At 40.0% G+C, this 20,895-nt stretch overlaps 1 protein-coding gene across 4 annotated transcripts; it reads left to right on the top strand.

Moving 5' to 3' along the window:
- The first annotated feature begins 337 nt into the window (after positions 1 to 337).
- Positions 338 to 16,215, top strand: SGF29 (SAGA complex associated factor 29). 4 transcript variants are annotated; one of them, XM_087948059.1, is made up of 10 exons: positions 338 to 514; positions 2,098 to 2,176; positions 2,476 to 2,551; positions 4,619 to 4,691; positions 4,769 to 4,833; positions 9,781 to 9,910; positions 10,000 to 10,146; positions 13,101 to 13,136; positions 13,751 to 13,913; positions 15,894 to 16,215. In XM_087948059.1, exons 2-10 carry the CDS (start codon positions 2,102 to 2,104, stop codon positions 16,008 to 16,010), a joined length of 882 nt encoding a protein of 293 aa, XP_087804185.1. In that variant the 5' UTR covers positions 338 to 514; positions 2,098 to 2,101; the 3' UTR covers positions 16,011 to 16,215. The 4 variants fall into 4 exon arrangements, with proteins under 4 accessions (XP_087804185.1, XP_087804186.1, XP_087804187.1 ...); XM_087948060.1 differs by having other exon boundaries at positions 338 to 490; XM_087948061.1 differs by lacking the exon at positions 2,098 to 2,176 and having other exon boundaries at positions 363 to 490; positions 15,894 to 16,143.
- The last annotated feature ends 4,680 nt before the right edge of the window (positions 16,216 to 20,895 follow it).

The raw sequence follows: 20,895 nt of genomic DNA on the forward strand, positions 1-20,895 counted from the left end.
CCAGGAGGCTGTTAGCTTTTGGAAATAATAAATTATTCCACAATCCTGCTTTTTGGTAGATTTTTAATTCTTTATCCCGCTGTAGAGGTCCACTTGGATATATCTTGTTCCTCATGACCATGTTCCAAATTAGTTTTAAAAAAAAAAAGATTGGGAAGAACAACGCAGAAATGGACAGAACAATCTTTTAGAGTGGTTCTTTTTGGGGGGGCTGGGGTGTGTGTGGGGGGTGTGTGTGTGTGCCCGAAGTCACCAAAGCGCATGCGCAAAATAGAGCCCGTGAACGGGAAATTGATTCCGCGGATTGCGCGTGCGTTAACTTCCCACCGCTCACTGCGCACGCGCCAGTCACCTAGCTGTAGGAAGTCCGCTGTGCGAGGTTTCTGCGTCATTTTCAGGCGCGCGTACCGCCTTTATTTATTTATTTATTTATTCATTTATCGTTTATCGAACTTGAGTCGAGCGTTATTCTGCAAACGGACTTTAAACGGTAGGGGATCAAGGGTTTGCCGAGGTAATGGGAACTTACTTGAATAAGGGGGTGAAGAAGTGTATAATTGTACTGATTATAATTGTGTTGTGTCGCCCCCTACTGGTTCCCTTTGCATGTTGAGGATTTATTCTTGTGTTGCGGCGTGCGTGGTCGATCATTCCAATACAGGTAGTCCTCGACTTGCAACAGTTCATCTAGTTCAAAGAGACAACGCCATTGAAAGAAGTGACTTATGACCATTTTTCACACTTACGACCGTTGCAGGAATCCCATAGTCACGTGATCAAAAAATTCATGCTTGGCAACTGATTCGTTTATGATTGTGTCCCAAGACCATGTAATCCGCTTTTGCAACCTCCTGACAAGCAAAGTCAAGGGGAGGATCCAGATTTACTTAACCGTGTTACTAACTTAACATACGCAATGATTCAGTTAACTGTGGCAAAAAAAAGTCGTGAAGTGGGGCACTTAACAAACGTTTCACTTAGCAACATAAATTTTGGACTCAATTGTGGTGGTCGTAACTCAAGGACTACCTGTATATAGTGATGCCCCTTCTTTCAACCAATACATCAAGAGAATCTGTATTGTATTTTGAAGGAGATAGCAGATTCTCCTGTTTTCTTTGGATGTTACAAATGGAAGGTCGTATTCTTCAATGTTCAGTGAAAATGTACCAAGTAACCTGTTTCTGACAGCAAGCGCATGAATTGCAATTGTCTGAATGCATCTTACCCTGTAAATGTGCATATTGGATTTGCAAATAATAGTTGGAAGTCATATATGTATTTATTACTTTCCAGAGGGATGACCTTTACTGTCTGTTGGGGTGTAAGTCTGCTTCCAGAACTTTTAGGCCAGCCAGGGTGGGATGCTTGGTTGATAAGGATATTAAAGTTCTACTTTGTTCATGCCAAGGAGACAACAGTTCTCAGGGTGAAGTTGAATAAAATGAAGCTAAAAACAGAAATTAAAATGGTCAATTTAAACTAGCAAATTCTGCTTTTAAATTAAAATATGCACCTCATATCTGCTGAGTATTCAGAAAATAAGTACATTTAATTCAGTTTATTCCACAAAATATAAGCACAAGAATACAAGATGAAGCTGTTCCTGAGGCTATTTTACCTAATAAAAATAGATGGAAACTTTCCCAAAGATTCTAGACAGACTTTATTTATTTGTTTGGATTTCATGTTTCTAAAGTCCATACTTATTAGATGGCCTTTAATAAGCACACATAATTGTTTTACTGTATTTATAAGCAAGATCTTTGCTATTCTGAAGATTAAAGTTAGTTCTTCCCATGATACAGGAAAACACTATTACTTTATTATGAACACTTATTTACACCAAATGTAGGATATGCTAAAAGTACTGTCTGTGGAGATTCTCAATCATCCTGGTCATAGTTGTCTTAAATATGCTCTTTTAAAAGGTAATGACTGTTTTTTTCAGTTGCCTTTTGAAAAAGTACCTTTGAGACTAGAAGTACTGTATTCCTTTATTAATGGTTTAAGATTTAGCAGTGCATTCTTTCCAGAATGTTATAATGGCAGTTGATTTGAGAGAAATTCCTTTCTTCCACCTTACGTTTCCTTCAGCAACATGGCTTTGGTATCAGCTGATTCCAGAATTGCTGAACTCTTAGGAGAACTGCACCAGCTTATCAAACAGACCCAGGTAATGTGAATTTTCCCCCTGGAATATTTAGGCCTGTATGTGACACAAATCTTACTTAGTTTGTCATAGCCAGTGATGAGGAAAGGAGAAAGCTTTTCTTTTGCTTTCTTAGAAAGGGACAGTATCTTTTCATTAGGTCCACATCTTGTTTTAGTAATGCACCAAACAGTAATAATATAATAATGATGAGAGGAGGGCATGAAACTGCTGTGATAGGATAACTTCAAGGAATGCACTATGTCTGCTAAAATAAAAATCATATTGTCCAAATAATCAACCAGAAACTTTTTTGTTGCTAGGAGGAACGATCAAGAAGTGAACATAATCTTGTGAATATCCAGAAAACACATGAACGGATGCAGACAGAGAACAAGAGTGAGTGGAAAATGCCAGCCTTATAACACTTGTGATGCAACATTTTGAGTCTGTTGTGTTCCCCAAGTGCTATAGAGTCAACGGAGTCAGTGTATTCAATTACCATTACTCTTTAACAACTGCCAATAGTTGCAATAGCCATGGAGGTTCTGAAGCCTGTAGGCAGTGGGAGTGATTGTTTGCTGGATCTAGAAGGCAGCAGGCCAGAGAAATTAAACAATTTGGTGGCTGCAGAAAGAATACTCTGGAGTTGGAAAAGGTTTGAGAGGAAAACTTTCTAGCATTTGCTAGAAAATCTTGAATTGGAAAATGTTCTGGTCAATTGCTTGTGCATATTAAATTATTTGCAGATGATCCTTAGGGCTACTCACTCATTCTGAATTCTACCTCACAAGAGATCAACTTGCAAAGTGTGTTTTGTGAATGAAATACTATGATCTATTTTGAAGATTGAAGATTAATATTCCTTCAGTAATGAATAATGAATGATTATGTCATTGAAATAGATATCTACCGTATATGCCGGCGTATAAGACGACCCCCCAACATTTCCACTCAAAATATAGTCTGTTATATACCGCCTCTTCCGCACGCCTTCCACTTTGCACTTTTTTTTTTTTTTTTGAGGCACTTTTGTCTCATGCGTGGAATGATCCGTGAAGCCGAAGGAGCAGCCAGCCTTCTCCAGCTCCCAAGGAAAGCAGGCCGCATCGCCTGGCTCCGCTGAGTATCCGGCTGGGGCTGTCAGGAGTTGTTACCACTGGCGCGGCTCACACGCCCAGTCCAGCGTTGCCTCGGGAAGGGAAAGGCAAAAGGAAGAGTCGCGCGGCGCTTTTGCAATGGCAGCAGCGGCTCCTGGTTTTGCCTTTCCCTTCCCGAGGCAACGGGACTGGAGCTGCGCGAGCCGCGCCAGCGGTAACAACTCCTGACAGCCCCAGCCGGATACCTCAGCGGAGCTCGGGCGGTGCGAGCCTCTGCTTCCTTGGGAGCTGGGAGAAGGCTGGCTGCTCCTTTCGGCTTCACGTGGGATTCGCTTTCCACGGTGCGCAAAGTGCCTCAGCCGCGGGCAGCCGCAGTGCTTCCCAATTACTATTTGCCGGCGTATAAGATGACCCGGCATATAAGACGACCCCCAATTGGAGGCATCTTTTCAGGGCAAAAAAGTCGCCTTATACGCCGGCAAATACGGTAGTTTAAAAGTGCATTATTATTTTTTCCCTACCCACAACTCAATTATGGTTCTCTCAACCTGCACTGAGTAATAAAATGGTGCATTTTTAATTATTTAAAAAAAAGGAAAACAGACAACAGATTGAATTTATACAGAATTACATATAATATAGAGTACTTCATCTAGCTAATGAATGGGCTTCCCATGACTTGCTGAGTATTGTAGAAAATTAAACTGGTTGGGCTGTTGCTACATATCAGAATAAGTGATCTTATATTTTTTTAGGCCTTAGATCTTTCCCATTTCTTCTATATAGATACCCTTAGTCAAAATAGGATTTTTCCAGTATATGTGGAATATGTGGTATATTTGATTTTAACTTAATATGTCAGGTGAGCCTAATGTCACTTCTAGACTTTAGATTATGGCGTTATAGTGTTGTATTGATTCAGTTTTAATATATTCAAACAAATTTGATGAAACAAACCTTGGCTTAGAACATCCATGGAGATTCTCAGTCATCCGGGTCATGGTTGTCCCAAAGGTGCTTTTTGAGGAGGCAATTGGACTGTCTTGTTTTTCTCTGAAGACGTTTAGTTTCTCATCCAAGAAGCTTCTTCAGCTCTGACTGGATGATGGGGAATGAAAGGATTTATATTCCTTGCAGACAGTTGATCATTTGCATTCTTTTAGAATAGTTGAAAATAAATCCTTCCATTCCACACTACCCAGTCAGAAGTGAAGAAGATCCTTGGATGAGAAGTGAAATGCCTTCCAAGAAAAACAAGAAAGTCCAGTTGCCTCCTGAAAAAGCACCTTTGGGACTTGGCTTAGAAAAATAGGGCAACTAGATTTCTATGGGAACTCAATATTACCTCCCTGTGTTTCTTCTTTAGTCTCTCCATATTATCGGACGAAATTACGTGGCCTCTATACGACAGCTAAGGCTGATGCAGAAGCTGAATGCAAGTGAGTATATCTAAATTTCATGCTTCTGAAAAGAGAAGGCAACTCCTTTTCATGTTGCTTCTTTTCCCTCTACCCAGCATCCTCCGCAAGGACTTGGACAAGATTGCTGAGATAAAGTCTCTTTTGGAAGAAAGGCGAATTGGTGAGTGCTGAAAAACTCTGACTAAGGAAGAGCAAATGGGTTGCTTGAGCTTTTGCAAAAATGTTGGGTGCTATCCCAAGATTTAAAAAGTTTTAATTATTCAAGCAGCCTAAAAAAACAGGATGCATATGCATTTTGGGGGCGGACTTCTCTTCAATTAATAAAGGTAGTCCTCAAGTATAATAGCAATTGGGATCAAAAATTTTGCTGCTAAGCGATGCAGTTATAAATTGTGACTGCATTGCTTAGTGATAATGATCCCTACATGCCAATGTCCATTAACTGAATTGCAGCAGTTGTTAGGCAAGGACATCCTCCCAACAAGGAGACATGGTGGCTCAGTGGCTTAATGACACTGGAGATGGTTCTCAGTTCTGGTAGTATGAGCCCTAGCATTGCATGTCAGGGTGAGTTCCTGTCACTCACCTCGGCTTTTGTCCACTTAATAGTTCGAAAGCATGTTCTATGCAAGAAGATAGATAGGTACCACTTCGGAGGGGAGACAAACTGGTGCTCTGTGCAGGCAGTCAGTTCCTGTGGTTGTGAATCTTCCCGCTTGCAACACCCGCTTATGAGGCAGTTCTGGAAAGGGCCTTGGGTGATGCTGCAGGAAAACACATTTGTCTTTCCAGTGTGAAGCCAGCTCTCCCTCCTGTGGGACACCTTGGGAAGCACCCAATTATTGCCTGTAAGTGGCCTGGTACCTTGGGAAGCCAAACTAGTACCCTGCAATAGCATTGTGGTCTTCTGGCTACTGTAACAACGCCATACACTAATAATAATACTTGCAACTTCCAGTTGGCTTCCCACAACTAAAGTCAATGGGCAGCCCCCTGGGAGTTGCAAGTCACAAGAGGCTTGCAAGCAGGCAGGCAGATAAGTGGTTTTTGCCAGGATGTGAGGGATGTGAAGCTTAGGAGGATGTGCAGGGATGCATAAATGGCCAGGGTGGAGCAAGAGCAGATGGGCTTGGGGAAATGGTGTGGGTGGGAGAGACTTATCCCAGAGACTTGCAACCTTCCTTGCTGGCATTCCCATTGATGGGAAGCCCATCAGGGAAGGTCACACATGGCAGTCACGGCTTGCAGAGCGCAACGACCAATTTTAAGTATCAGCTGGTTGCTAAGGGCCCAAATTGCAACCATATGATTGCAGGGGTGCTGCGATGAATAGAACTTTGAGAACCAAGTCTTAACCACCATTTACTCAGCACCGTTGAAACTTTAGTCACTGAACAAACGGTCATAAGTCAAAGACAACCTGTAGTCAAGTCTAGTCCTTTCAGATCTGGACTGCAAACATTTAGTCAACCACTAAAGTCAACGACTACCAGATGGTAGCAAATAGATGTACAGTTTAATGCTTTAATGCTTTGCTGCCAATTAGTGATTATCTATATTTTTGCAGTCCAGTCCTGGTAATCCTAACCAGGTTGTGCCAGAAAGAAATTGAATAAGAATTCGTTGCTCCTTCCAAGAAATAGGTAGAAAAATTGGGAAAAGATGAAGTGTTATTTTGATGAAGCTAATTGGCTTCTGTTACTGGGTTAAAAAAAATCATTCTAAATCAAAGTTTGTCTTTAAGTATATTTGAGGAACAAACATAGGGAGCTGGTTCATGGCAGACTGTTGTGCCATATTTAACAAACTATGTGCAGCATGTAAACTCAAATAGATCCTGGATAGGTTGGGGAATAGTGTTCAATGTGTTCTTGAATGTCTGATGCATCAGCCCTTTTATTCATTTTCCTAATTTGAATAATTGCATTGGGATGCCTTCCCATCAGTTAAGCATCTGCTAAGCTGACCAAGAGAACCCTGCGGTTCCCAGAAATTGTAGTCAAAATTGGGCAGGAAGTTTTGGGCTGTGCCTCAGAGTGAGTGAAGGTGAGAGTTTGTAACTAAAAGTGGAAATTCTCTCCCAGAATTTGAAGCTTATCCCTCAAAGACTCAATGCTAGGATCAAGAACTCTTCTGAGGTAAACTTAGAAGAAATCCACTGCCATAAGCTGATATCTGCCAGGAGAGTGCAGTACGTAAACAAAAGACAAAATGAGAAATGTGACGTATTGATACATTCGCAATTCCCCGTGACAAAGGAATGAAAAGTCTTTGCAACCTCAGCTCTTCTTTTTTTAAATTTAGATTATATCACTCTTTCCATTCAAGACCTCAAATTTACCTACACAGTGCTCCTTTCTCTTCTGTCATACTGTTGTAGAGCAAGGGTGTCAAACTCGATTTCATTGAGGGCCACATCAGGGTTGTGTTTGACCTCCGAGGGTCGGTGTGGGCGTGGTCATTGTGGACGTGCTCAGGGTGGGTGTGGCCATGGTTGGGGTTTGACACAGGCTCAAGATACATTGTTTTCCCCTTTGCATTCCAAACAGCTGTTCTAGACAAAGGGAGATTTACTTTTTGGCACAAATAGTCTCAATTCCATAATGTAGAGTTTAAAGACATGTAGCTATGGGGCTTGACTCTTATGTATAGAAGCAGATCTTAATATCTGCACAATATTGTCAGAACAGATATATTCAAAAGCCTAATGTAAATTAAAACAACTTAAAGAACATCCAGGATATTATATTTATACTTACTGGGTTGAATGATAAATTATACAGGGATCTTCAAACTTCACAGCTTTAAGATTTGTGGACTTCAACTCCCAGAATTCCTCCTCCAATCATGTTAACTCAGGAATTCTGGGAGTTGAAGTCCACAAGTCTTAAAGCTGTCAAGTTTGAAGACCCTTAGAACCTTAAAATACTTTTAAACAAAACAATTCATTTCTCTTTAATTCAGCCATATCCCCTGTTTTGTCTTCTCCATATATTAATCTGTCTGCCTTATTTATGGCATTTCTCCATCCCCAAATAATACAATTGTACATTCTTTGTTATTGCTTGGGCAATATCAACTCAGGTTTCCCTTTTCCCTGTTGAATCTATCCTTTGAAATATTAACTAACTCTATGTAGAATACTTTAGCTGACCCTCCCATTTTTCATTTTTCATAGAGTTCTTTGAAAACATTAAAATTTTATTCCAGATATCCATTGTAAAGAGGAACACTGTACAACACAACAAAATCATCATAATATGTTGCAAAATGTCTAGAAAGATTCAGAAAATATGCATGCTATGTGGAAACATTTCCAAGTCCATTTGGACTACAACTGGATACATAATTAAATCTCACTGACTTCAGATACCTGCATACCTGACAAAAGCTGTCTTCTGTCTGCCAGATTTGCACCATCCAGTCATAATATGATTTCATTTTGATTCTGTGTGTTCTGTAAATTCAGCCATTTGTGCTTTAAACAGTAAATCACAATTTAGAAATAACCCCTGGACGCTTTCATATGACATACTGCATTAAAAAAAAAATCTTATAGCTTGTGCATACTACCAAATCAAATCAAATCAAACCTTTATTGTCAATGCATAACATGTGTAGAATGAAACTAAATGAGCCTCCCTTGGTGCAGCCCCCTCAAAATACAAAATACACCTCAATAACTCAATAAATGAAAGAAATAGAATCCCTAAACCTAAATAAGTAATAACTAACACACATTCCCATATACCTATATGTATGTAACATTATATTACACCGGTATGAACATGTTGCATGTTGTGCTGACCCTGCAAATCTGTCATATTAAACCTAATTGTGGTGTTATGTTGCGTTCTGAAGTACCATATCCTACATCCAATCATGTTCTGTATTTTAAGTTTTTAGGCTCACTTATCTTGTTTACAAACCATTATGGGGGAGACAACACAATCCAGTTGTAAAGTCAAAACCAAGCAAATTACATTCCAGCCACAGATAAGTGAGCAAACTCTTTGGATTAGGCTTGTTTCATACTTTTAAACTGGATGAAACCAGGAATCGTGTAAAGCAGCCAACAGGAAGGAAGATAGAGTGCATGGGGCTGAGAAAGAAACATATAAAACTTACACCCCCCTCAGTGGCTGCTGTAGGAGGCCATCGGGGCTGAAAACAGACCTCCCACAGCCCATTTTCGGCCACCGGACTGCTGTAGGAGGCCATGAGGGCCAAAAATGACCCACGTGCATCTCCCATGGCCCATTTTGATCAGCAGAGGCACCATGGGCTGGTCCTTTGTTATTTCCAGGCTAGCCCCGTGGGGCCAGATTTAAGCACCCCATGGGCCTTAAGCAGGGGTGGGATTCAAATTTTTTAACAACCGGTTCTGTGGGTGTGGCTAAGTTGGTGGGCGTGACTTGGTGGTCATGTTACTGGCTGGGCGTGGCCAACTCAATATCACTCATCAAGGTACGCATCTCACCTAGCCTCTTATGACTGTGGGAATACTGCAACAGTCGTGAGTGTGAAAAATGGTCTTAAGTCACTTTTTTCAGTGCCCTTGTAACTTTGAATGGTCACTCCACACAAGCAAAGTACCAGCAAAGGAAGGAAAGAAAACTCCAGAGAAGTTCCAGGGACAGGAAGTCTAGTCCTGCCAAGAATTTAATAAGGGTTAACGGAGAGGCAGTTTCTGTAAGCAACACCAGAATTCCTTACAGGATTAGGCCAGTAATTTCTTCTAACAACCGGTTCTCCGAACTGCTTAGAATGTTACAACCAGTTCTAGCAAATAGGTGCGAACTGGTAGAAACCCACCCTTGGCCTTAAGTTTGACACCCCTGTTGTAGAGCATAAAGTTACTGTGTTCTTGATATGGAAGTAAATTTGATTGACAGGTTCATCTAAACGCTGGGAAACTGCCTGCAAAGTTTATTTCCTTGGAATATTGAAAGTGTTTTTTTTTCTTTTTTAAGATTAAACCATAAGTCTGGTTTTGCCTTGGGTTGATTGATTGATTGATTCATTCATATTGCATTATATTGGTTGAGACACTTCCGTCCACAATTATAGTTGCACTTTTCTGGTCTGCTTCCCTCTCTTCTCACAGCTGCCAAGATTGCTGGTCTCTACAATGACTCTGAGCCGCCACGTAAAACCATGCGCCGTGGAGTGCTGATGACTCTTCTCCAGCAGAGCGCCATGACTCTTCCATTGTGGATTGGGAAGCCTGGAGAAAAGTAATTGCTGGGAAGGTCTGGTGGGTTAAGAGCACCTGAAGTCGCTCTTCAGCCATGAATGAGGCCCTTTTGTCTGATTTCTTGTGCAGGCCACCTCCCCTTTGCGGTGCCATCCCTGCCTCTAGTGATTATGTGGCCAAACCAGGAGATAAGGTGGCAGCTCGTGTCAAGGCTGTTGACGGGGATGAACAGTGGATCTTGGCTGAAGCTGTGAGCTACAATCATGCCACCAACAAGTGAGTATACATGGGACTATAATAGTGACATTGAGGGTCTTCAGGCTGTGGTGTTTTAAAAATTTTAATAGATGGAATTTCTACATTAACAGATAGCGTTTTGCTAATTAAGAACAGTGGTTGTTTCTATACCATAGCAGTGGAGAAGGCAATCCCATCTACCAGACCAGCCTGGCGGATGCTGAAAACAGCTGAAAGTGTGGCATTCACACCCTAGAAGTTACAGTAGTTTACAGGGACAGCATTGCCTGCAATTCTCGTTACTCGTTGCTTCTAAGCACACGCTTCCCACAATCTTCCAGGGCTTAGATGCCACACTTTCAGCTGTTTTTGACACTGCTTGGTTTCCCCACCCCTGCCAGTCTGGTCTGGTCTGGCGTGTGGGTGGGGAATTGCTTTCCACCTTCCTTCCACCACACCACAAATGGGAATTGACCATTCCCCAAGCCATGCTGCTGTCAAAAGTAGATCCCAGGTGCTGCTGAACAGAGAAAAAGCGGAGCGAGGGAAGGAAAGGAGGAGCATGGAGAAGAAAGAGGGAAAGTGGTACATACCAGCCAGCCAGGCACCGAAGTACCGCCACTGCAGCAAGAGGAGAGGTGTGTGTGTGAGAGAGAGAGAGAGAAAGAGAGAGAGAGAGAGATCTGATTCAATGTCGGAGAGTTATACCAGGATTGGCGGTGTTCTCTTTCTCTCTCCTCCTCCTCTTCCTCTCCCCCCTCTACCTCCTGCAGTCAGCCTCTGTGCGGTCTCCTCCTCCTGTATGTACGAGGGGTGGAGGTGCCGGGTTGGGCCTTGTGATTAAAAAAACAACAACAAACATACCTCCAAAATAAGCTTAAAGAAGATAAGACCGGGTCTTATTTTCAGGGAAACATGGTACAGTGTGTGTGGATGTGTGCATACATAATGTATATGGATACTTGATTTCCTTATTGATAGGCCTTAGTTTGTGCGAGTTGAAAGAAAAGTTTACAATGCTATCTTGCGTATGCATTCCCCACAGGAATCCATACGCGATGACCCATGACTGCTGTGCCAAGCCTGCTATGAATCATACTGTGAAGTATGAGGATGACACGGCAGTGGTGGGGTTTATCCGGGATGACATTGAAGATTCTTGTAGGGAGGAGGTAAAAGCTTTGATGGAGTGGATGAAATACCTGGCTTTGAATGTTAACAAAACAAAGGAGATCATTGTTGAATTCAAAAAGAGCCAGCATAGTCATACTCTACTTCGTATCAAGGCTACAGCTGTGGAAGTGGTTCAATAGGATCTGGGAGTACAGATAACTAACTGTCTGGTCTCTCGACACATCATCCTTAGTGAAGCATGCAAATCAGCGTCCGCATTTCCTGCATCAGTTGAGGAGAGCACATCTTTCTGCTTCTGTCCTGGCCACTTTTTACAGAAGCATGATTGAAAGCATTTTAACAAACTGCATCACTGCCTGGTTTGATGGTCACAATGCCTCAGAAAATCCCTACAGAGAGTGATAAGGACAACCAAGAAGATTATAGGAAACTCATTTCCTGTTATTCAGGATACTGCTTATAAGCATTATGTGCTTAGAGCTCAAAGCATCGTTAGAGACCCCGCACACCCACCTCATGGTCTGTTTCTGTTGCTCCCTTCTGGGAGGAGGCTTCAAAGTATCTATAGCAGGACTACTAGATTCTGTAACAGCTTTGTTCCTTATGCCACCTGTCTTGTAAACTCAGTGTATTTGTATACACCCAAACTAGATTGTGATGTTTCTCTGAGTCATATATGTGTGTTTGAGTGGGTATATGTCAGAGGTGGTATTCAGCAGGTTCTGACCAGTTCTGGAGAACCAGTAGCGGAAATTTTGGGTAGTTCGGAGAACCGGCAAATACCACCTCTGAGTGGAGATTTTACAGTATCCTTCCCCTGCCACGCCCACCAAGCCACTCCCACAGAACCTGTAGTAAAAAAAAATTGAATCCCACCACTGGTATATGCATAATGATTATCTTTTGAGAGCTGAATGCAACCAAATTTCATTTTAATGTGTGCTGATTAGTGTACATTTAATGCGACAATAACTTTTTTTATTCTATGTGCTTCATGCCTATTGAGCCTAAACTACGACATTAATATGTGCAAGGATCCAAAAGAGATTCCTGTCTGAGAAGTCAGAAATGTGTTGGATTGATTTTGAAAACATGGCAGAACCATCTTTTTCAAAAAGGACTTCATAGACTTACTAGTGTGTAGATTTATATGTCATCCCAGATCCTTTCTTCTTTAGCCTTCAGTCTTGTTTTTCAACAGCCACCATTTTCTCAAGTTGAAATAGAATGGTCCTAAGACAGGATGAGAATAGGAGAAGGCAGAAAAGAGAAAACTAAGCTGGTCAACAGTTTAAAATCATTGATTTCCTGAGATCCGTTTTAGTCAGGGACTCCAATTTTCCTAATTTAAATATTGCTAACGGAGGCTCCAGATTTAGGTTTCAGGGGGTTGTGCAGGGGGAGAGTGTCTAGTTAGTCCTGCTCAGTCATAGCTTTTGGTCTCTCAGTCATGTCTCCCCATGTTAAAGAAGTCCATATTAAACCATTCTGCAGGTTATTCCTACTTCAAGGAAGGTCTCTTTCTTTTCACTGCAGTACCAGAAATGGCTGCAGAGCTTCATTGATATACATGCTAAAATTTAAACAATAGACAAGATTCTGTGCTGGTAATTGTTATTATTGGTTATCTTTGTAGTGTGCACTAACCACATTTTCCCTGGAAGGTTGCAAAGTTTTACTGGTATGCTTTTAACTTTTCATTCTAATCTGAACAAATAAACAAATGAAAGGAAGGTGGATTTTGACTTTTTAACTATTCCATGGATGTATTGTGCAAGAATTCATTTTGGTAACTTTTTCTCTGGGAGCATTCCATTTGGATTGCTTCAAACTCTCATTCACCATTTTCTCTTCTTCAGATACGAGGTGGATGACATTGATGAAGAAGGAAAAGAGTAAGTGATGAAGGGATTGTTATAAAGATAGAAATGCGCCTTATGAGGCCCCAGGTCCTAGAACCTTTGAAAGCAGAGATTTCCAAAATACTTCTCAAAATTTCTAATGTGATTAGGGGAAGATTAAATATATGTCAGTAGTGCATGCATATTTACCTTTTAAACCTTAATTATATTTATAATTAAAATGAAACATATGTATATTTTATTTATTTAATTTCCATAGGCACCTATCTCAATCAGTGACTCTGGGCAGCCTACATCATAAAAACATTAAACAATAAAGAGTAAATATATATGGTTGTCAAGTAAATATTGCAATAGATATTAATATAGCCAAAAAATGGGGCCCTTAACACACTTGGGGACCCAGCCCCCAGCACATAACTAGGTCTTTGTAGCCTTGTAAAAGTCCAGCAGGGTTGGGGTCATCCTGATATTTGATGGGAGAAAGTTCAGAAGAGAACATTGCAAGTTTTGGGGAACCCTGAGTGTTCCCCAGTCTGCTTCCTGAAATTCACCTGTGTCCCTCAGCACCTCCCCCCACATATTTTCCCCTTGAATTATGGGGGTTTATGAGAAATCTGCACATCTTGACTTCTGCTTTTCCACAGGCGTCATACCTTGAGCCGGCGTCGCATCATCCCTCTGCCTCAGTGGAAGGCCAATCCTGAAACAGACCCGGAGGCCTTGTTCCAGAAGGATCAGTTAGTCCTCGCCTTGTACCCACAAACCACCTGCTTCTACCGAGCCCTTATCCACGCTCCACCTCAGCGGGTAAGGACAAGGCCATAAGAGTTTTCCTCAATAAATGGTCCAGACTGTAATATTCTGCAACTGGTGTTAGAATGGCTCATGCAGATCCACCTGATAGAATAGCTGACCTGTCCTTCTGTCTGACCAAAGGCCCATTGAGTCCTGGTCTAAGAAACCTCTTGGTCTGGCCCGTAGCTCTTTCTCCTGTTCTCTAGGTAATAATTACAGAGTAACTCTGTTGATACTAATAGAGCAGGAATCCCTGGTCCGTGGCCCAGTGCCAGGCCACAGCCCATTTAGAATTGGACCACAGAAATGATGGGCGAGTGTGTGCTCACATGGGCCTGTGCCCAAAGCTGCATTCGTGAAAGCAGCACACATGCGTAAAACCATTTCTTCTCCCCCCACCACCACTGCCTCCACTGGTCTGCCAAGTGAGGAAGTTTGGGGAATCCTGTAATAGAGCATCAAACCATAGGTTGCTAGCATCTTATCAACGGAGAAGCCAGCAAAGTAATTTATCTTTCCTGGAGTAACATGTTAAGGACTTTGCTGGTTTAGATAGCACCAGGTGTGGATGGAGCAGGAGTTTTAAAAAAATTAACAGAAAACTATCAACATTATTCGCCAATGTTTAATAGTAATCTAATAGCAGGGAGAGAAGGAGCCTGAAAACTGCACATCATTAGTCAGGACCCTATCTCAGACTCTAGTTTGCTTGGGTGGAGTAGAGCAGAACAGAACAGAATAACAGAGTCTGAAGGGACCTTCAGACAAATGGTTGTCCATCACCCTGCTCAGGCAGGAATTCCTATACCATTTCAGACAAATGGTTGTCCAATCTCTTCTTACAAAATTGGAGCAGTTACAACTTCTGGAGGCAAGGTGTTCCACTGATTAATTGTTCTAACTGTCAGGAAATTTCTCCTTAGTTCTAAGTTGCTTCTCTCCTTGATGAGTTTCCACCCATTGCTTCTTGTCCTGCCTTCAGGTGCTTTGGAGAATAGCCTTTTCTTTGTGGTTGCAACCCCTTGTCTTCCCTCCAAATCAACTACCTCTAAAAATTCTTTACAGAAAATTGCTCTCAATTTATTTATTTTCACCATTTCATTTTGCCAAATTCAAAATCCTTGATGTTTTCTTCAGCACTGGAATTTCACCTGATCAGTGTTACATTGCTTTGCCCCTTAGCTATCGTATTCCTGGTTTAGCAGGAATATCCGTCTCTGTCTTAAATTAGTAATGCAGATAGAAAGGAAATAGATTTGAAAGTCAAGCTTTCTAAGAAAAAAAAGAAGCTAAATAACAATTAGCTGAGGAACAATAATGGGAGATGTTATATTCTGGATCAATAACAATTATTTTAAATGTGCTGAGACATAATGGTGAAGTAGCTAAGTTGCTAGTGTATGGAAGGAAAAATATATCTTATTAGATCTATGAATGCAGAGGCATATAATTGGGGTTGCTACTTCATTATGCATTACATGTTTTATGATTATAATTTATAATTATGAAATTTGAGATATAAGCTTCAAGAGATGGATGGATGGATGGATGGATTAGACAGAGAGAAAGACAAAGAGACAGATGAGAGAGCGAGATCAAAGACAGATTAAAAGTTCAAAGAATTTTCTTCCATCAACAGTTGGCAAATGACTGTTACGAAGATATGTGTCAGTGCATGTTCTTTGTAGCTCTGGATACAGGAAAGCAGGAATCTGTTTGAAAATTTTCCCAATCCATTCATAATTGGGGTCTTAAAAGGTTCTGTGTGTATCAGTAAGATGCAGCTGTCTATTAGTAAGACAGTTTAGTACTGCAGGAGTGAAATGTGGAAATGGCTTGAAAAGTGTGGGAAAGAACAGGAAGAAGGGAGATAAAGAAGGATGGAGAAGCATGAAAAGAAAAGGAAGCTGCTTAATAATCCAGTGGAGAGCATGAATGAATGGCCATCCCTCTGTAGAAGGTAACTAAATCCATTCTTTTTCTTGGCTTCAGCCCCAAGATGACTACTCGGTCCTCTTTGAAGATACCAGCTATGCAGATGGCTACTCTCCCCCTCTCAATGTAGCTCAGCGCTATGTTGTGGCTTGCAAAGAAACAAAGAAGAAGTGACATTGCCCTGCACCAACAGCTTGGTGAGGAACAAGGTCTATTCCAGTGAACTTCTGCAGAAGGACAGTGAATGAAGCAGGAAGCAACAGAAGCCCATCAAGAGCAGGAGTTTATGAATCTAAGAACCTTGCCTTCCAATTCAACACAGTCAGCTTTGTGAAAAATAATTACATGATTACTTCCAAAAGTTACTGTATATACTGAAGTATAAGCCTAGTTTTTCAGCCCAATTTTGTGCTGAAAAAATCCCCTCGGCTTATACCGAGTCAGATTCCCTCTGAAAAAAAATGGTGTGGAGTCGCAAGGCCTCCGGCGGCAGCGACTCCCAACAGCCCCAGCCAGGAAGGGAAAGGCAAAAGCGCTTTGCCTTCCCTTCCCAGGCGGTGGGACTGGGGCCGCGCCGGCGTGTAGTGACTCCTGACTCAGGGGCCTCCGAGGGAGGGGAAGAGTGACTCCTGCCTCCCGCTGTCATCATCATCTTCTTCTTTTGGGTTAGTGAATCAATTAAACCTTTCATGATAGTGAGATCGTTTCCCAAATTAGTTATTTTTATTTTTGAAATTTACCAGTAGCTGCTGCATTTCCCACCCTCGGCTTATACTCGAGTCAATAAGTTTTCCCAGTTTTTTTGTGTAAAATTAGGTGCCTCGGCTTATATTCGGGTCGACTTATACTCGAGTATATACGGTAATTACCATGGCAGGAATCAATAGTTGCTTTCGAAGCAGCCAACTACAATTCTTTGAGTAAAGAAAAGACAATTGTTTGCTATTTGTCAGTGTTGTTATTTGGATTTTTTAAATTTTTCCCTCTTGCAGCTGTTTTATTTTATTTAGGCTGTCCTTTTGATATGCCTCAGATTAATGAAGTATTACTTTAGATTCTTTTCTAGTTATTTTTTCCCCCTGTATTAAGAAGATTGCAAAACATCCTGCCTTGGAGAAAAGATTTGGAATTAAATCCAGCAATTGAAACACAAGGACTTGACCTGAATTTCTAAAGGAAAGTAGGAGGGGATTGGGGAATTTATTTTTATTATGGTGTTAAAAGGATGACTGGTCAGCTATGGAAAATAGTTTTATTGTTTCTTTTTTTTTTTTTTGAACAAATTTTATTAATTTTTTTTAAAAACATACACAAGCAAACAAAACATAGGATGTAGTAACATAAAATATCTTTTTCTAAAAAACACAGAATATCTTATTTAAAAACAAGATAGTTCCAAATTATCACATTTCTATACAAACACAATTTAATATATATGTATTTATCTTATCTGTTCAACTTCATATCCTTTCCCAACTTCTCTTTACTGCTCCCTTTCCTTCTGTTTAATTGTATTTCTTTTGCCTTAAATTATATATATTCATTATATATAGTTTCATTAATTCTCTTCCAACATCCTTTCAAACATAAACAAACATTACACAAAACATAAATACATAAAACTTCTTTTTGGAAAGCGGCTTACCCGGGTTAGATCTTTTTGTACAGACATAAATCAAATTCGTGCTCACATAATATACTATTTCATATCTTATTTAACATTCTATATTTTCTATATATTTTCTCTCTCCTATTCATTCTTTTAATTCTATTTTACATATTTCATCTCAATTTAAATAATTATACTTGCATCGTTTGTCCGTTCTCTTTCAATCAGCTATTTTTCCTTTCTTTCTAATACAATATTTCTCCTGTAACCACTGGTTGAAGTATGACAACTTTTTATCTTTCCCCTAAATTTTACACTAATAATACATACTTTCCATACTGATTGTGCTTCGTACATTCTAAGTACTACATTTCCAAATAATAAAACAAGCCAATAATATTAAATTTAATAAGTAATAGTAAAACCAAGAAAAAAGGAATATTGAGTTTATAATATAATAAGAGTAATATTTCATAGTAAATTAAACTCTATTGTCAAATCTTAAACATTTTCATAGCTTCCCTTTAATACATTATTAATTCATGTAATATTTAAATTTTCTAATTCAATTTCAAATACTAATATCTACCATACAATCTTATGTACCCTGTTTCTCCAACAATATGGCCTCCCCCAATAGGAAGTCCCAGCATGTTTTATAGGCATGAAATGAAATTAAGCCCCTTTCCCCAAATTAAGGCCTATATTTAAACATGCGAAATGGGGGAGGAATGGCAGGGGGCTTGCTGTTAGGAAGTACTTTTGTTGCACACCCGGATATGGTGCTGCCTGCGTTGACCCTGATACAAAGTGCCCCTCCAACGCCCGAGGTCAACATCCAAGCCATTGCCGCTCGCCTGCCCAAAGATGCAAGGGGGGTGTGAATTAAGTCACCCCGAAAAGACAGCCTAGCCATTTTTTCGGGGCTCAAAAAAAAATAAGACCCGGCCTTATTATATGAGAAACACGGTACTTTTGCAGAATCATTTTTATAAAATTATATCTTACCCCTTATCTCTGAAAAAACCTGTTTTTTAACATCTTGTTTAAAAGCTTTTATGACTTCTCTTTCCTTTTCCCTTCCTTTCTTGTCAATTCTAACTTTTTGACCCCCCATCTCTCAAGTTTCACTCTCTTTATCTTCCCTCTCTGTTGTATTTCTCTTTTCTGTTGCTTTCTGACATATCGATTTTTTCATCTAATTTTTCTTTTCTTGGTTGCTTTTTAAGTCCTGAATTCACCATTTCTTTACCCCCTTACGCTTTTTCTTCCTCCACTAAGAGTATTTGTCCATTAAAGATGGCTTCTTCTTCTTGATCCCAGCCTTCCTGTCGCTGTTGTATTTCTTGATAGGTAGAAATCGCCATTTCTAAAAAGTGGAAAATAGATCCAGAAGAGCCCATGCCTTCCTGTTCCTCTTCTTTCAATTTTTGAAATTCCATTTGTAATTCTTCAAAAGATAATGCCATTTTTCCCTTTTTTTGAAACAACCCAAATATCTTTAATCTTTCAAGATCCCAAAGTCACAAAGCAAACCAAATCAAAGCAAACAGTTTCATTTAGCACTTTCTTCTTTCTATATTTTCTCTTCCTAGGGTAGAATTCAAATACACAGTTCCAAAGTAATCTTCTAGAAGTCGTAATACCTTTTATTTCTGATCTTATAAACTCAAAGCAGTCTCCTTCAGTACAATCTTAAAATAAATCTTTACCTCTTCCCTTCCTCTTATAGCAAATAAAAAGAATTTTAAGTTTTTAATTCCAATGTCCAGAAATCCTTTATCCCCTTGGCTTTAAATTTCAAGTTTACCTTCTATGCCCAAGCAGGTTTTCCAGATTTCCAACTGCTGTTTCTGTGGGAAGGGAGAGTGAAAGAAAGTAACTTTCCCTTTCAGCTTTTTTTCCGCTGCTTTTACCATCTTCCTTGGGAGACAATGTATCCTTCAAACGATTTAGTTTCCAGGGTATTTAAAAGTTTCTCCTAGTCCCGGTTCAGCCAAAACTTTCGCCTTCACCTGCTTCCTCCTGCACAAATCTTACCCGGCTGCAGGCTTCTTTGTGGCGGCCATTGCTGACCGCTGCTCCACCGCCTTGGGAAAAAGGGGTTTTGCTGGCTGAGGAGGGGGTTTGCGATACCCCCAAACCCAAATCCGGATCCCCTCTCTCTTCGGCTGCCTCTACGGGGCAGCCCTATCCTCCAGATCCGTCTGGATCGGAGGAACCTCGGCAGCGAGTACAACAGGAATCGCGGAAGATCGCGAATTCCTGCCGCCGCCAAGCCTTGCAAAACCGGAAGCCAAAAATAGTTTTATTGTTTCTATTGCACATTTTCCAATTTCATTCATTTCACCATTTGCAAAAAAAAAACACCTAAATCAAAGGGGTATTGCTATTCTGATGTGACTAGAATTTCAATAGAATCTTTTTCAAAAATTGGAACATTTTCAAAACTAGGGGTGATGATGTGGAACTAGTCTCAAAACAACAGATTGCATAATTTTATTTTATTTATTGCATAATTGTAACATTTAAACCACACAAGAATAAAAATATAAAAAGCAAAGTAGAAAAGAAGTAACTAATAAAAACATGCTATGAAGAAAAAAGTTCATAATGCATTCAATAATAATTGCCTTCAATAGAAATTATACAATCAAAAGTTTTAAGAAGTATGTCAAAGCAGAGCATATCTATATAATTTTTTTTTTAAGTTATTGGTAAGTGCAAAACACCCGATAATGGCAGCTCTCAATCTCTAGAATTTTCAACGGGAAGAATTATGGAGCTAGAAATTGTATTTCCAGAAAGGGGACATTATAAACATTTGATTTATTTCTTCTTTCCCTGCAGTTTTAGAAAGAACCCTTAAGCGACGTAACATCATTCTTCATCTAATGAGACTCACTTTGCATCCTAAAAATGTTCTCTTACTGCTTTAGATAATACTACCTAACAGACCAGATTTTTTTTCTTAGACTTCAAAGTATCGTGATCAAGAGTTCTTAGAAACTTAAAAACTTGTACCTGTGTCATAAAACTTTTTGGCCAAATAAAAATTGTCCCAACGGTGCTTTTTAAAAAGATAACTAGATTTTCTTAGAGGTTTTTTTTCCTTGAAAATGTTTCACTTCTCATCCAAGAAGCTTCTTCAATTCTTCAGAACTGAAGAAGCTTCTTGGATGAGAAATGAAACACTTTCAAAGGGAAAAAAGAAGTCCAGTTGCTTTTTGAAAAGCACCTTCATGACTCGGATGATTAAGAATCTCCATAGACATTTTGCCCAATAAAATATTTATAAACTTAGGGGGAAATGGGAAAAAGGACAGCATTGTTTCTTTGTAAAGAGAGCTGTTTATGCAAATATTCAAAAATAAATTCTAGTTGGTATCAGCTAGAAATGGCTTTTTTACCTACCAAATTTTTGAAGAGATTTATTTTTGTTTAAAAACA

This window comes from Notechis scutatus, chromosome Z (genome assembly GCF_049901735.1).
Source record: "Notechis scutatus isolate UNSWTSFEM ecotype Mainland chromosome Z, rNotScu1.2, whole genome shotgun sequence".
Classification (NCBI taxonomy): domain Eukaryota; kingdom Metazoa; phylum Chordata; class Lepidosauria; order Squamata; family Elapidae; genus Notechis; species Notechis scutatus.